Genomic DNA, 18094 nt, shown 5'->3' on the forward strand with positions numbered 1-18094 from the left:
TAGCATTTCTGAGGGCCGGAGAATGTTGTAGATTTGGCGCGACGTCACTTAACATCGCGAATTTTTATTCATGTTATTAACGTAACGTCACTTCCTATGTATGTAAACATGCAGTTTGAATAAAGGAAACGAACCATACACAACGCCTTGTTTTACTCACGATCACGTTCATACAATAATGTTAATAATTCATATTTTTCCAAAATTCTGTTTATTGCCATTATGTGTTCATGTTAAGACTTCATGTTTGTTTCATGCCGACTATTGTTGTCATCTTTAAAATTCTAAAAAGAATGTATATTAATGCCATAAAATGCAAACTGTTTAATAACGCAATATATACTAGAGGCCCCATGCTACATAACAAATCAAATTAATATTAATGTTCCCAACCACATAACATAGCATAAGTCTAAAATCGCAACACAAATTAATAAATTAGTATCATAAGAAAAAGGGTTAAACAATTAGTTTTACGCATATAACCTTTTCTCTGTTGACAGGTATGTAAATTGTTTTTGTTTGTATTAGTAAATAAACACATACTTTTTATTAGAGCGACACACTTGAACTTTGTCACGATTCACATGATCTAATTCAAGGTCAACAAATTTGAACCAATCAGATTAAGACTGAAATAGACACGAATGTCAATACATCTACAACTGTCTATAGTCTATTTTAAGATTCATGCCATTTTCACACCTGTATAAATCTACCAACTCACCTTTTGGAATACTCGTTCTCCATAATACCCCATTCCCCTCTCCGATGTTCTTATTATAGTAACTGAAAAATTATTTAAATTTACTGAAAATATCGTTTTATAACACTGTTTACACACACCACATGTCATGTATTTGAAATTTGCATGTACTCTTTAATCTCATATGTCTAATGATTTGAGATAAACAAATGAGCCGTGTCACGACAAAACCAACATAATGGGTTTGCGACCAGCATGGATTTAGACCAGCCTGCGCATCCGCGCAGTCTGATCAGGATCCAAACTGTTCGCTTTTAAACATTTTAATAAGTAGAGAAACTGATAGCGAACAGAATGGATCCTGATCAGACTGCGCGGATGCGCAGGCTGGTCTGGATCCATGCTGGTCGCAAACGCACTATGTTGGTTTTGTCGTGACGCGGCTCAAATTATTGTTCTGTTCCTAAAGTGACACCTGTGAATTTCTTATTATAGAAATAAATCAATTTACATTTCTTTAAAACGTAATAATATTTCCTTATCACGAAAGGTGTTTAGGTAAAAACGTATTACTATTTTGTTTACACGAAATAATATTTTGTTAAACATTCATTTAAAAACGTACTTATATTTCTAAAATCGGACTACTATTTCGCAGAAACGATTTATAATTTCGCAGAACTAAATAACATCGAAAAGTAATGTAAAATTTATATTAATTTGAAATATAAATACCTTGAAAAACTTAATAATATTTCGTTCATAAACTCGTTTTTTACCAACACCATAACGTTTTTCTACGAAATGTTAATACGCTTTTATGAAAAGTTATTTCGTTATTATGAACTATTATTACGTTTTTCACAAATTCAAAAACATTTTTAAAACTGAAGATCTTTTTACAAACCAAAAACGTAATTTCGGAATACATTTAATACACATTCAAAGCAGCTATACGGATGTCACTTTAGTGTCACCAAAGAATAAGTATGAAGGTGTAACTAATTACAGGATTACAGGAATCTACACCTGCTCAGCAGGCAGATGCCCCGCAGCAATCAAATTGAATATTATAGTATTGTCTGTCCACATCCGTCACGTACGAATCAGCACTATGATTTGGTAAAAAGAAGTAACATTAGTGAAATGCCTCGTATCCTAAAAACAGAATATAAGGCAGATGAAGAGGTCTGTCTTTTTTTAACATTTTTTATGTCTGAACAAATTGAACATTTGTATGTTTTAATCATTACTAATCATTACTACATTTCACACAAATTTTCGATAATTTGTTGCAATTGTCAAACTTATACTTGCTGAATTAAAACATTTATAAAGGAAACAATCATGCAAGATGTACACTTAAATCAATATGCAATACCATTTCGGTACACCATAAACATTAATACAACTCTGAAAAAAACAAAAAAAACAAAGCGTAAATACTTTTAAACATACAATTTGAAATGTCTAAATTAAAGCATATCTGTAAAATTGAAAGACTAACCTCCTAATTGTGAAAATATAAATAACAATGTTGTCCAAAACATAGCAGTGTCTATTTCCATTTTGATTTTGAGCAATCTTCAGGAAGTCGTTAGGTTTTATCTTTCAAGAGGTCATACGCAACGCACACTTGATATAACCTAATAAATAGTTTGTAACGATAGATCGACATGTTTTAAACATTCGATTTATCTTTGACCTTTAAATCTTTAGGTTCTACAAGTATTGATCACTACATGTATTTAAATTGATAAAAAACATGAGATTCGAATCAAATCATTCAAAGTGATGCACATTTCTTGAGGAACATTATATATAGAGGTCGGTTGGACAAGACGTAAAATCCCATTATCTCTAGAAGTGTTATTATTTCTTATTTTTTATGTTGTTGTCATTTTATAGTATTTTACAAGTTACTAATTGGCTAATTACATTCATCATCATTTGCTTCGGTTGCCTTTTGGCAATAAGTACAGTTAAAGTGATTTCGATTTTTTGTATGGAAGTCAATATACTACTTTGTTTACATTTTGCTACTAGTATGGCAAACCATTTCACATTCAGCGCTACTTTATACATGTGACAGACGTCTAACATGCACTAAAATTATTATCTTAACGTTATTAAACTAATATTTGCGGTAGCTAAGGTGCTGTCATTTGATTCATTAATATCTGCACGATGTTGTAAAATCCGTGTTGCGTAATGGTTTTCCGAAAATTATTTGAAGAAAAATGAGGAAGATAAAGGATCATTTATCTAATAACAAACGTCAAACTTTCAAGTGTATTGAGATTGTGATAACACTTAAATTCTGTGTAAGTGGCTTTTGTATTTTTCCTTTTAAATCTAATGATTAAAATAAAATTTGTCAAAGATGTTCAGATGTGTTCTGTCATCTTATGCACATCAAATTGTGATTATTATTCTAACTGTCATACACTTGAATAATGTTATGTCTCTGGTAGCCTTATGAGTATGTGTCTCTTAGTCCGTCCAAATATTTTTCCGTCATTTAACGGTTTCGTTCGTTAAATCTTGATATCTTTTAGGGGCAAATTCATGATACGTTATACCACATGCGGAAGTCACATTTTAGACACATGTCTTGAGGCAAAGCTACTATTAAAATAGTATATCAAAAGCTATATTTTTACCTTTGTTTCTATTCAATGCATCATTAAAATGGTATCTATCTATCGTGATAAATATTCTTGCTGAAATATCATCAAGAACGCTTACTACTTGACTTACTTAAGCTCTACTTGAAGATTGTACTTACTAGATTTAAACAATTAATATTTCATACTGGTTTCAGTCGGGCGTGATAAGGTAAAACATCTGCGACCCATCTTTTGTTTATTGTGATTCATTGTCAGATATATCAATATTTGACCAACTTATTGTAGTGCATTGACTTTGTTACAACAACTGTATGAGAAAAAGATTTGATCTTTTAACATGAAGCAGGAGATACAATTGAAATGAAAGAAAAGAATGAACATGATAGTAATACATGTTTGGTTTACTATTGCTGAGTGAACCAGATGATAACAATGCCTTTGCCACTTTATCCTTAGTCTGTAACAAGATAGCGACCTTCTTCACCGCCCTTGATTTCCTTCTTCTAGTACTGTTTTCTTATTATTGCCTAGATGATGATGAGATTCACCATGTTAAAACATTTATCACCGATAAAAAAAAATGACTTTGTTGCAGGCATATTAGAAACAGCTGGAATCATGTATAATCTAGCGATAAAAAAGAATATATTGACTGTGTTAAATGCTGTATTCTGTTTAGATGATGCTAGTAAATGGCACACATCATCTTTGTTCTTTATCTTTGTTTGTATTGGACTAGAATTGCTTTGCCTCGAAAATTATGCTATGAACATTAAAATAAAATATTCTTTTGTTTATTTACATTTCAGAAATATTTGTTAAAATCTCGCGTTGATAAAGGTTGTTTTGTTCACGTAGTCTTGACTGGTTGTTTTAAATTTTTTAAATAATTGTAATGGCTCTGATCGTTAGGACGATGTCTTGACAATATTGCATACGATCTGTCTGATATACTGTAAGATCTTTCCACACGAACGATACGATATAGATAAACGTTTTTTAAAAAGGGTTTATAACTCTACAAGGGCTCTAATACACATACTTTTATTTGGTATTTTAATTACGTACTGTTATTTTCTATTTTTGTGCTGTTGTTGTTCTGTAAAAATGAGTTACAGTATTATATGTCCCACAGATGTTCTGAATAAGAAATTGATCACTAAATCGACTTTTGTGCAGAGTGAACAAGATGTGTTATCTTGTAAAGGGATAGATTGACCTGATAAAGTATGTTGTAAATTCAATAAATAAGTTTAAAGGTTTTCTACAGGGTTTTATTTCATCACGATATATTTAAATGCTATGTTTATATATAATGCAAATGACGTCACGACAACGTGTTATATAATCTTTATAAACTGGCATTATTACACTTCCGCGCCGCGTTTTATTTGATATAATGGAATTTGGAACATCTGTTTCGCACTATATAAGCGGCTTAAACGGTATTCGAACATAATCACTATAATGATAAGGACAAATCACACCGAAATATAAAGGTACCTTACATATGGTATACTTTTTATTTATCATAAGCTTTTCATAATTAGTATTAGAATCTTTTTTTGTCCCACAATACTACACAAATTCTGGAAGAAAAAATCAAACAGAAAATGTTCTGCACATCTATACCAGAAGCGGAATTCTTGCACTGGGAACTGTCACTTTGATTTAAATTATAAAGTTAAAACTAAAAATATCTACGGTTTTCTATTTACAGCTTAATTTTTAAAATAACCTATGACATTGAACGGCGAATTTAAAAATGAAATAAAAAAAACGAGGACACAAGTTTTATACTTTACAATTCTAACATGACTCGTGTTTTTTCTACTATACACAAAGCAGAATATAACCAGTGTTACACTATCAATAAGCACTGTTCAGTTCTAAACTGCCGATAGATACTGTCCTCAAACAACATGCATTTGTAGAATATTGATACAAAAGATTAGTAAAACATATTCATTCTTTGAAAAAACACAAACAAAAAGATGGCCACTATAGTCAACTCGGCGCGTGTCGATGACGTCGTCAACGAACGTTGTCATGTTGTTGATTTGAAATATAAATTTTCAAATGAAGTGAAATTTTGTAAAATCGTCATTCGCATATTATACTTTGTCGACTCTTTGGTACACGCTTTTCACACTTTTGTCTCTGTTTTATTAAATCATATGGAACTAACACATGTCGCAAAACCCGCGTGTGCAATATATGCGTTAACACGAGGCCCGCTTACAATATTTGCTTAGCATGCATTTTGTTTACCTTATGAAATGAATATTAAGATTTAAAACTGTATGATTGACTATATCTTAACCGCCTCAGTTTAAGCAAAAGCAAATGTTACTATTATATATAAAAACGTTATTAAAGGTTCATCTCTCGTTTATCAATTACTAAACATGAGGAAAAATCAAGACAATTTGTATGAAAAATATTCAAGGTAAATTATAAAAGAAATATTACTTATTTAATATATGGGAAGCTGTCGAACTTTATTGTCATTTGCAATTGTATGTTCAAATACTCTGTTTACCAATTTACATGAATATGAAAATTAGAGATCAAACAAAACAAGACATAATTTGTTATTAGTGTCATTTTAAACTATAGGATGGAATTTTACACACACAAAAAACAGATCGATTATAATACTTCTCTAAGATATTGAAATAATCACAATCTGATAATAAATTACACAAACAAAACTTGTTATCAGTTATCTCCTAGTTTTACATAAATCAGGTAATTGACAACAATTTCGGCAAAAGGAAGTATTTTAGCAGTTTAATCATTTTACGTTACATTCTTTCATGTCTAGGAAAGCTATTTTAATAATAAATAGGATAAATAAAGCAAGTTTAACATAAGGGTTGAAAGTGAAAACATATCAAATAGGATAAAATAAATATATAAACATATCAGCTTTGAAATATCTTAGAGTTCAAACGTTCATTTTCATTTTAAGTTATTGACTGGGAGTGAAAAATACATATTACGACATATTTGACTGTTTAAAACGGTCGACTAAATTTTAAAAGTTATTGTCTTTGTTTAATATCTTATTGATGTTACAAATATTGAATACAATTGAGATTAAAGATTGATCAAGTTAGCCAATTTAAGCTCAAAGGAAAACTGGATTTGTAGAAGTTTCATTTCATTTCAAACAAGCAAAATAATGAGCTTTGAAATTTGAAGTAAACCCTTTCATGATTTAAATAATCATTAATTTAGATAAAAAATTTACTGATGTCCATGAGACACACTTTGCCCATCGTTATGTACGACATTGACTATCATTCCCCTGTAATATTACATTTGCTGTAAACAAATTCAGATTGCAAAACGTCTAGATTGTTCATTAGCAATTCATGACTTGTAACAAAAACATTAAACGTATCTGTTACAAGCTGGATTAACCCGTTCATGTCAATATCTTCTCCACTGCCAACGGCAACAATATTTACTCCGTCGGCTTCTAGCATAGATTTCTCACTTTCAAAAGTGCTTTTGCTGTTCACACGAGCTTTACCATTAGTGAAAATTAGGAGAAATTTCTTTGCAATCCTCATTGAAAATGTATTGTTAAAAATTTTATCCCTGACATATGCAAAAACGGTTTCAAGATGTAATTGTGCTTGATGTTCATCAGGCGACTTTGAGACCATGTTAACCTTACTTTTAATGACATTTTTGTTGAACGTCTCTCCCATATTCATTATACTTTTGATGTCATCAGAAAATGTGGTCACACTAACATGCGTACCATTTACGTTTAAATGATTCATAGTGTCAATTATATGCATAATAGCGTCAACCATTAAAGTGAACTGTTCTGCTGTTATATAATAGGATGAATCTAAAACGATAGCTACGTCTGTCGCCGTGCTTGTTTCACATTCTGAAAAGATATATAAACTAAAATAAAAACATTAGTCTTGTGAATGTCAAAATTGTATTTAAACTGCATACATTTTGACAAAAGCAAAATATTATGTCAAGATAATAAGATTATTTTGTTAGTCAATCAAGATAAGGTATGACATGAATAAATTTGTCAGCATAAAACAAATTAAAAAATGCTTACCATCACATAACTGGACCAATTGTCTAAGAATGGTGTACAAAGAGTTGAAATTTTTAACAGAGTAAACAAACGATGGATCGGAGGCAATGTCCAAAAGTTCTTGATGTAAAACTTCGTTTCCTATTCCTGAAATAAGATATTTAAAATTGGCATAAGGCATACAAAAGTGAAGATAATGATAATTTTTATATGAATTCTCGATAAGACTCATTTCAGATGATTATTTTTGTTGTTGTGTGTGGTTTTTGGTCATTTTTATTTTTCAAAGCAGAAGTTAAGAAACAGTTTAACTGACATAGAGATCTTTTATTCTTATATTTTTGCTACATTTTTTCTTACCAATGACTGCAATTGTATCCACATATTTCTTCATTTCACTGGCCTCGGCTCTTGTGTCGGCCCTGTTTATAGACATGCCGTCTGTAAGGACATAAACAAATCTCGCAGCTTTTGTACCATTTTTGCGTATTCCGATGCCATTACCTGCCGTGAATACTTCTGTTCTAACCTAGTGAAATATTTATGATCAATTGGAGATAAAATATAAAGATATGTACATACAAAATTGTAAGAAATAATTTGGCGCATACATTTTTATTGTTTTCATTTGGGTGCATGATAATTAAGTTAAATTCCATTATTAGTATGATTGAAAATGGAATCGATTTATTAAATAATATAACCATTTCACCAAATTATGTATTTACCGCTTTCAGGCCTTTGTCAGTACGCGTTGTCCCACGTCTATACTTGACTTTCGTTATAGCGTTATGAAGTGAAATGTTGTCTTTATACTGGTTAAGATAGAACTCTACATGAGCATCAGTTGAGAATGTAACTACACTAATCTGGAAGTCGTGTGGTCCAATAGGAACTTTACTGCTAAAATTAGCAACAAATTGCAGCTGTTTCTTAAATTCTCGCTCTGTCATGCTCACTGATGAATCTAAAACAAAGACGACGTCTGCTGGAGTAGGATGACAGATATCTGTAAAATATAGACACAGACTATTACAATACAAAAGACGATTTCTGCCGGAGTAGGGTGACAAATATCTGTAAAATATTGATATACATTGTTACAATACAAGAGACGTCTTCTGACGGAGTAGGATGACAGATGTTTGTATAATATAAGCATAGATTTTTACAATATTTTGTAAAGAGGAATTGGCTCGATAGGCATAAATATTTTCAATAAAACTATATTTGTAACTATTTATATATGTATTTATCTACCGTTTAACGCCGTTATTGGTGTACTTGAAGTTTATCTATCCGAAATACTCAGTATTTTATCTTTCTTTCACTTAAACAATTCCAACAACTTTATGATTTAATTTAAAATTCAATGACATGAAAACTACAGTTAACATTTAAAAATGGTTTATAATCAAATGAAATTTGACAATTTAAGGTATTTTACGGGTTTTTTTCTTACTTGTGTCACACAATACCCCATACAGTCTTGGAGGACAAACGCAATGGAATCCATTGACCCTATCTATACAAGTAGCGCCGTTAAGGCACGGGGAACTTGCGCATTCATTTATATCTAAAATTACAACAGAAATATGTTCATTAGAAATAATTGCTTTAATGATTAATTTATTTACCTAGTTTTAAAGATTCATCATAATTATATAAAAATATAATGTTGATTTAAAAACGGAATACGGAAAATAAATAGGATACTAGTATTCTGTAGGTATAGTTGTTACAAATCAAATCTAATGACAGCTAATTAAAATGAAACAGTATTTATGTAAAATCAATTGTGTCTTATTAAACAATGAAATACACATTAGAACAGATATAACAGAAGTTCGCTATTTTCAATTTCATTTTCCCTGAAATGAACGGGGGTTGTAAGGAAAGTTTGGCGAAATAATGTCATAGAACTATCATTAGAAATATTTCATATTTATATTTTGTCAACGTGACAAGTTTGCACAAAATCGATCTATACACATTCCACTTGATTTGTTAAAATCTTCGAATAACCAAGAAAACATTGTTTTCGTATTAGATCTACATGTACAATTATCACGATTTTAACAAAATGATATAAAAATTAATGATATTTGTTCAACAAAATAATTACAAATTATTAATATAACTTTACGAAATTAAAAGCGTCTCACGAATGTCACATTATATGCAATATTGCTTAAAAAAATGTCAAGCATACACTATTTTCTGAAATGAATATTATCATATTTGTAACATGTTTCTTAAAAATAATTCAGCTTTCAACCTAATATTTTCTTTCCATGCATTATTATACTACAACGCAAGAAACAATACACCGCCTAATCTTTTCTTTCCAAGCATTTTTATACTACAACGCAAGAAACAATATTTTTTTCCTGATGGTGTTGTGAGCATTCTTTTATATGCCGTGCATAAATCGTAAAAAAAAACAAACAAAAAAAACATGTTTATTAACACTGTCTAATAGACATCATCTGTATCACTATTGATCTATTTTAATTCATGTACCAGCTTTATTTATTACATAAATATTTGTTTCTACATGCTATCATATTTTTGCCGCTAAACGCCACAACGTTTTTCGCGCGTTTAACGCGTGTTCCGTTATGACGTCGCTTCCGGTATTTTTTTTGTTTTGCACTGATGAAGGCATATAGCCGAAACGTATGCAATAAAAATTAATTACTGAATGTTCGTGTTTGTGTGGATTGTCTGTTTATTTTAGTGCATAAATCGTGTAATACTGCATTCGACTGTCCTATACGTATAATGGGGGAAAATAATGTGAAGTTTGTTAGAATATTAGTTAAACAAGTTGCTGACGTGATTTACAAGATGTAAGCAATTGTAAAATAGAAGATATCAAATGTGTGTAGGTTTAGTACTTAATTTATTGAACGAGTTTAACAAAATCATATGTAATAGCCTGGTGAGTATAAAATTGTTTTATTCAGCGACTTCAATAAATTAAGTATTGAATCAGTTCAATAAATTAAGTATTAAATCTATAGGAAGATAATATTCTATTTTATTATGATCGCATATTCAGTTTGCATTGACGCGTTTATAGTGTTACGCTGAGATTAAAATACACTCATGTGCCGAATATATAATATGGCAAACTTTTATTTACGACAAGTTCATATGAAAACCTAGCAAAATTAGACTGTTTTCAAAGAAACTCGGGAAAAGGCAAATAAGATAACGTCAGACGTTCATCGCAATAAAAGGTATTTCAAACATAAAGTCATCATACATGTGTCATAGCGGTAAAACTTTTAACTTATTTTTTTTATTTTTGAGATAATGACAATTAAAACGAGAAATATGCCATCAAGAAAAACAACGCAGTAATAAATTATGAGCACATGCGTGGGTTACCATCTTGGATGTAGAAAGATAATGTTACTTGTGTGCGTTTAAGTTCTTCACGGTATATACTGCATCGTATACAACAATTTTAATTCAATCAGAATTCGAGAAATTTATTTGAATTAAATATATAATACAGTTTACCAATTTCGCAATAGTGCCCTGTAAATACTGGTCTGCATTTACATCCGCCATTGTGCAGGCATGTACCGCTATTTAGGCAGGTTACCTCAGATATCTGAAACATCAATCACATAATGATAACATATCCTTTCTACAAAAACTGTTGAATACCTAAATACATATTTTGTTATCATCATGATTGTTAAGTATTCACTTTACATGGTTCAATATCTACTTCTTTAAAATTATGATCAATACCGTAAAACGTAGAAATAAACATGTATATATGCGGCCCCTAAAGTGACACCCGTGAACCTTTTTTAGTCGAAAAAAAAAACACAACAAAATAAACATTTCGTTAAAACGTAATAATATTCTTATTACTTTTATTTGTACAAACGAAATAATATTTTGTCGAAACAAACTACTAATTATGTTTCGTAGAACGTACTATGATTTCACAGAAACGAATTTCGAAAAATAACTTAAATTTTTTTATAAATTTAAATGTAAATACCTTGAAAAAACGTAATTAAACTCGTTTGTTCGAATCAACAAATTATTGTTACCTAATGTTATATCATTTAAACGAAACACCATAACGTTTTTCTGCGAAATATTATAACCTTCTAAGGAAAGGTTATTTCGTTTTTAGGAACTATTATTACTTTTTTACGAATTCAAAAACATTTATAAAATGATTTTTCTTTGCTTTTTACGGAAGAAAATCGTAATTTCGAAACATTTTTTATACGAATTCAAAACAGTTATATGTGAGGAAGCTATCCAGCTAGCTTACGGAACGTCGGTGGTTCTACTCAGGTGCCCGTTCGAGCCTGAAATAATGCACGGAAGGGTACCTGAGGTCTTCCTCTACCAGTAAAGCTGGAACGTCGCCAAATGACCTATACTGTGTCGGTGTGACGTAAAACCCAAACAGACAAAACAGTTATACGTATGTCATGTTAGTGTCACCGTAGAATAAATATGAAGGTGTAACTAGTTACAGGACAGGGAGATGTCTCTTCATAGCAGTCACTTTTCGTTTCAGGCCCTCTACAGCAATACGTAGAAGGTCTCCATGTATCCGACAAGAACGTAACAGCACTATGCTTTGGTAATGAGAAGTAACATTTGTGAGATGCCTCGTATCCTAGAAACAGAACTAACACGCTGTAGACATATGTCTGTACATCTATTTTTCTATATCTTTTAATGTCTGATCAAATTGAACCTCTGTATGTTTAAATCACTACTAAACAGAACTACATTAACAAAATATTCGATTGTTGTTGCAATTTTCAAACCAATTTCTGAATTAAAACACTTCGTAAGAAAATATTCGTGCAAAATATGCACTTACATCAATCTGCACTACCAAAAACAACGATCCACATAATCATTAATACAACTCTGAAAAACAACAAAGCGTAAACATTTTAAAATACAAAATCTGGAAATGTCTTAATTAAGGTATATCTGTAAAATTGAAAGACCAACCTCCAAATTGTGAAAATATAAAGAACAATATAGTCCAAAACATGGCTGTGACTATTTCCATTTTGATTTAAGAGCAGTCTTAATGAAAGCGATAGTATTTATCTTTCAAGAGGTCATACGTAACGCACACTTGATATTAACCTAATGTATAGTTTTCAATGATAGATCGACATTTTTTAAACATTCGATTTATCTTTGACCTATTTGTCTTTGGGTTCTACAAGTATTAATCACTACATGTATTTAAATTGATAACACATATGATATTGAAATAGAAGAGTTCACGAAATACAGTCGTCGCATTGGGACCGAAAAGAAATGGTGTAAACAGCGGAAAAGGAAGGGGCATTATTATTACAATCAGAAAGACCCTTATAATCTCATTTCAAGTGATGGGCATTACTGGAGGAACATTAAAGAGGCCGGTTGGACAAGACGTAAAGTCCCATTATCCCTAGAAGTGCTATTATTTCTTCTTTTTTTTCATTTTGTTGTCCTTTAATAGTTTCTATCAAGTTACTCATTGGCTAATTACCTGAATTATCTTTTGCTTCTGTTGCCTTTTGGCAATAAGTAGTTACTGTGGTTTGTTTTTATATGGAAGTCAAAATACTACTTTGATTACATTTTGCTACTAGTACGGAAAAACAATTTCACATCCAGCGCTACTTTATCCATGTGATAAACATCTAACATGCTCATAAGGTATTATTTAAACGTTATTAAACTTATATTTGCGGATTCTAAAGACGAAAAAAAATCATTTGTTTTGCAGCATAATGTGCCTTTAATTAGAAGTTGGGGTAAAAGTTACCTAGACGTCGATACACATGTCACAGATTCTTATCTAAACGAAACAATCAAGGACATATTAGATGCACAAAACGTAAAGCTGTTACTTTATTAAGACATACAGCAAGGACCGCAGGTACACCGCCTTCAAATGTTGGATACAACTAATGGTGAGTAATATTCAACAAATAAATGAACGTATCTATGTAGCAATAATAAAATTATTTTCATCTTGATTCTAGTGAATTCATTCTACAACTATTGTTATGTCACCTTTTCAGTCCTAGTACACAGGTTTACTCTATAGATAAAAAAAACTTGGCTGTAGACTAAATCGTTAAGCTGACTTGATAAGGTGCTGTTATTTAATCATTAATACCTGCACAATGTTGGAAATCCGTGTTGCGTAATGGTTGTCCGAAAATGATTTGAAGAAAAATGAGAAAGATAATAGATTATTTATCTATTAACAAATGTCAAACCGTCAAGAGTAGTGAGATTGTGATAACACTTAAATTTTGTGTAAGTGGCTTTTTGTATTTTTCCTTGTAATTTAAAATCTAATGATTAAAATAAAATATTTCAAAGTTGTTCAGATGTTTTCTGTCATCTTATGTAATTCTAACTGCCATACACTTGAACAATGTTATGTCTCTGGTAGCCTTTTGACTATGTGTCTCCTAGTACGTCCGACTATTTTTCCGTTAGTTAGCGGTTTCGTTCGTCATCTATGGATTCCTTTTCGGAGCATATTCATAATACTTAATTCAAATGTAAAGTACCACATGCAGTTGTCACATTTTAGGCACATGACTTGAGGCAAAGTCACTATTGTATATCAAAGGTTAGAGCTATATGTTTACTGTTCGTTTCTATTCCATGTATCAGGAAAATGGTATTTATCAAACGTGATAAATATTCTTGCTGAAATATCGTCAAGAACACTTACTACTTGAAGATTTCGCTTATTAGATCTCAACAATTTGAATGTCATACTAGTTTTCTTTCTGCATCTGCGACCCACCTTTTGTTATTTGTTGTGATTTATCAGATATATCAATATTTGACCAACTTATTGTATATTATATTTGTGTTATTTTATTCAAAATAGCGTAATTCTTAACACTTAACTTGGCATAACTATATAATCATCTTTTGTAAATAATAATATAAACGTTTTAGTTTTTCAGCTTTTATATTGCAATTCTATAACACTTCCTTTGAATGTAATTATATTACCAGACACATGTGTCTGCTTATCTTGCAAGAGGTTCAAGTCCTTGATCAAGATGGAATGAACACAAATGCAACGCTCCGTCGACTGCCAAGAAGGGATCTTGCACATAGACTGTCTGGAGAGCACAGTTTAGCTGATTATGTTACTTTTACATATTTTGATTATTTATCTTTATACACGCATGTTGTAATCATGTAATGTAGTTTATCAGTCAGTTTTAAAAGTTTTTCACAGCTTGTGTTATCATATGTAGTTATACCCGACTTTATAAAATAAGTATTACTTGACGTGACTAGTTCTTCTCTTTCCTTTTTTGTCTAAAGTGTCATTTTCGTAGTGATATACCTTCTTCAAATACCTAGTGTAAGAACTGGTGCCTCTTTAACTGCTAAAATAGTGATTATGAATTGCTTATGAATGTCCAATGGTGGTTCTGTTATCGTTCTATTATCGCCCCTTCTTTTTGTTCGAATTCCCTCTCTCGCTTTTGTGTCAGTTTCTATAATGCACCACGCACCGTGTTAAGATTCCCATTTCATGTTTCCATTTCTTTCTGATTGCCTTATAAGTAGTGTTTAAATCTTTCTCTTTTCCTGTTTTTGCCCTGCTTAGTTTCCTAAAGAGGCTGTTCTTTGTATCATTCCAGTGTGCCACCTGTTTGACTGAACATTATTTCGTCTGTGAACGTTCCTTTCCTTTCTTATTCTCCATCTCGTATTACGTGTGTTATGGCAGGATTTTTACTTTACTTTCAGGTACACAAAATGGAAAACAGATGTTGCTCTGCGTTTCTGTGGCTTTTTGGAGTAGGTCTTTTTGTTACAAGTGTTGTATTTGACTGGATTAACTTCGTCGAACTACGTAAAAACGATGAAGAAATTGAATCAACGGGGAAAAAGCCCTGCGACTTTGCCCTTAATAAATATCATTGGATTTTCATGGCATCTGTGATAAGTAAAATGTTCTTCGGCATTCTAGAGTATATATTTAGTGCACTTTCATTGTGTGAACAAAATGATGACAACAGTATGATGGACACCATTTCCCTGTTTTTCAACGTGATAACAACCGTTTGCCAAGCTCTAGATTTACTGCTGTTAGTTCTGTTTTCATATTATTGCCTAGGTGATGACCAGATACACCACGTCGTCAAAGCATTTATCAGTGATGCAAAAGATGATTTCCTTGCAGGTGTATTAGGAACAGCTGGTATTATTTTCAATCTAGCGATCAAAAAGAACATTTTGACTGTGTTTAAATCCATATGCTGCTCAAATCATTCCGGTAAATGTCACAAAAGGTTATCATGTACATCTTTGTTCTTTGTACTTGTTTGTATAGGGCTAGCAATTGCTTTACTTCTTAAAATCCTTTAAATTTTCACTTTCATGTAGTTTTGACGACCTGTACATCTTTCTTTTTTGTATGTGTTTGTATAGGCCTAGCAATTGCTTTGCTTCTTAAAATCCTTTAAATTTTCACTTTCATGTACTTTTGTCGACCTGTACATCTTTGTTTCTAGCCTTTGTTTAAGGCTAGAAACTGCTCTGCTTCCTAAAATACTTTGAATTCTTACTTTTATGTAGTCGTTAACGTCATGTACATATTTGTTTATCGTGTTTATTTATAAAGTGCTAACAATTGCGTTTAATTCTTAAAATGCTTTGAATTTTTACTGTTCATGTAGCTGTAACGTTTACTATTTCATTATAATTGTAATTTGATCCTTAGAGGTGTACTTGATGAACATTATCGGAATACTTTCTAAAATCTGTCATTGTTTGTGTAAAATATAGTATAAATTTGTAAAATGCCAGGAATTTTTAATTTGTGCAAAATAGTTTATCTAATGTTATTCTTTTTGTATTTTAATACCCAAGTCGAGTTTACATGGTAATACAAACATTTTTACCAAACAACGTAACATTCAGGCAAGTCTATGTCTTCAAGGCGTATAAACTGTTATGTTATTGCTGTTGTTTTGTTGTTAAAGATATTTTTAAGTGATAAAAACATCAAGATAAATCAAATATGAAATTGATGAAGGGTTGAAAGAACTTTTGACATTGAAATGGTTGATAAATCTCATAAATTATTTTAATGATTTTACAGGATTTCTTTTGAATAAGTTTTATTAATTTATTCATATAGCATCGGGTGATGTTTTCTTTGGTATCTTTTAAATATTTTATAGAAAGATTTATCGTACGATGTTCATTTCTAATAACATGTCGAAATATTTATTACTTTAAGTATTATTGCATTACAAATGGCTCTGTGTTTCTGGGTACTAAATTGGACTGAGTAGTTGTCGTCCTTCGTTGTTGATCTTTCCTTACATTTTGTTATAAATAGAAAAAAATGTGCAAGCGTTTAAACACTTTTAAATCAGTTAATGTAATCATTTTCATACGCCAGAAAAAATGACCTGGACTGTTATACATGGTCTTCCGTCCGTCCGATCGTGCGTCTGGTAACAGTTTTCGTATCTGGTCTGACAATTTAAACTAGTAGTCAGAAATGTTAAATATAATGAGACGATGTGTAGAGTGCAAGTTTGACTTTCAGCAGGTCAAGGTCACACTAGGTAATTTTAAATGAATTTCAAAAATTCGTGCCCGCTTTGCATCTTTTGAAGCGATAAAAAAAGATTAAAACTTGTTTGGGTATTTTTTAATCAAAATTGGCACAGAGGAATACGTATTTAAGTTTCAATGTGTGAAACCTCAATGCCTAGAGTTTTGATATTTAGCATGTATCATTGCCTTAATGCCCTTTACAAAACTGATATGAATTGTGTCCCTTAGTTCAATAATTGCACCGCCCCAGGGGTCACTTGATTGATTTAGACCTAACGAACATATTTGAGACATATTGTGTGAAAGTACGATTATTTTGCATTTGATATCAATTTGTTTGCCACAAAAATAACTGGTATTAATCATGTCCTCAGGCCTCATTTGTCTCTAAGGTAATATACTTTTGAATAGGAAAGTGTACATGGTCATTGAACTGGTAAAAATCAAAATAATATAACTTGATATTTTTGCCATAATTGTGTTCAATTTTGTATTTTAATATGACACAAAAAGTCAATTATCCACCTGATGAAGGGAATTTGATAATGTGTAATCAACAGTTTTCGACATTATCAATTAGTGGTCTACCACCATGACATAAGTCAATCTTTTTAAAAATATATTACTAATTTAAATATACTTGCCAGTGAAATAAAGCGATCCATATGATCCATATGATCCATATTTCATAGTTCATCATTCACTTTAAAGACTTGTGAAAATAACACAGAGAGTCGTATAGAATGAACTGCAAATTTTAACTATAATAATTGTTAAATCAAACAGCTTCCTAATATGTATGAACATGTCAAAATTATCAAGGCATCTTTTAGATGTTTGTTTCTTTGTAGGTATGCCGTTGACCCGTATTTTCGGGGGTTTAATGTTTTAAATTAAAGCCACCGTTTTTAAATTTATAGAAAATGGAAGACAAAAAACATCAACAGTGAGTAAAAACTATGACAAACAAAAAAGGAACCGTTTAAAATACGAAAATAAACTATTTCAGTAAGAAATACTAATCTTTCTACTTTCACTATCGGTAGTCTGTGTCGCTCGGAAGCT

The 18094-nt window shown here is 31.1% G+C and overlaps 2 protein-coding genes across 2 annotated transcripts; one reads left to right on the forward strand and one right to left on the reverse strand.

Annotated features, from left to right (window-relative positions):
* Window positions 1–5871: 5871 nt before the first annotated feature.
* LOC132760397 (collagen alpha-5(VI) chain-like) lies at window positions 5872–13379 on the reverse strand. Its single transcript, XM_060752372.1, has 8 exons — window positions 12422–13379; window positions 11929–12074; window positions 10943–11036; window positions 8874–8987; window positions 8140–8420; window positions 7772–7940; window positions 7433–7558; window positions 5872–7246 (listed from the first exon to the last, which is right to left on the reverse strand). Exons 1-8 carry the CDS (start codon window positions 12480–12482, stop codon window positions 6642–6644), a joined length of 1596 nt encoding a protein of 531 aa, XP_060608355.1. The 5' UTR covers window positions 12483–13379; the 3' UTR covers window positions 5872–6641.
* Window positions 13380–13612: 233 nt separating this feature from the next.
* LOC132760399 (uncharacterized) lies at window positions 13613–17599 on the forward strand. Its single transcript, XM_060752373.1, has 2 exons — window positions 13613–13735; window positions 15206–17599. The coding sequence occupies exons 1-2, from the start codon at window positions 13652–13654 to the stop codon at window positions 15824–15826; spliced, it is 705 nt and encodes a 234-aa protein (XP_060608356.1). The 5' UTR covers window positions 13613–13651; the 3' UTR covers window positions 15827–17599.
* The last annotated feature ends 495 nt before the right edge of the window (window positions 17600–18094 follow it).

This window comes from Ruditapes philippinarum, unplaced genomic scaffold (assembly GCF_026571515.1).
Source record: "Ruditapes philippinarum isolate M1 unplaced genomic scaffold, ASM2657151v2 ctg11755_1_1_1_1, whole genome shotgun sequence".
In the NCBI taxonomy this organism is placed as follows: domain Eukaryota; kingdom Metazoa; phylum Mollusca; class Bivalvia; order Venerida; family Veneridae; genus Ruditapes; species Ruditapes philippinarum.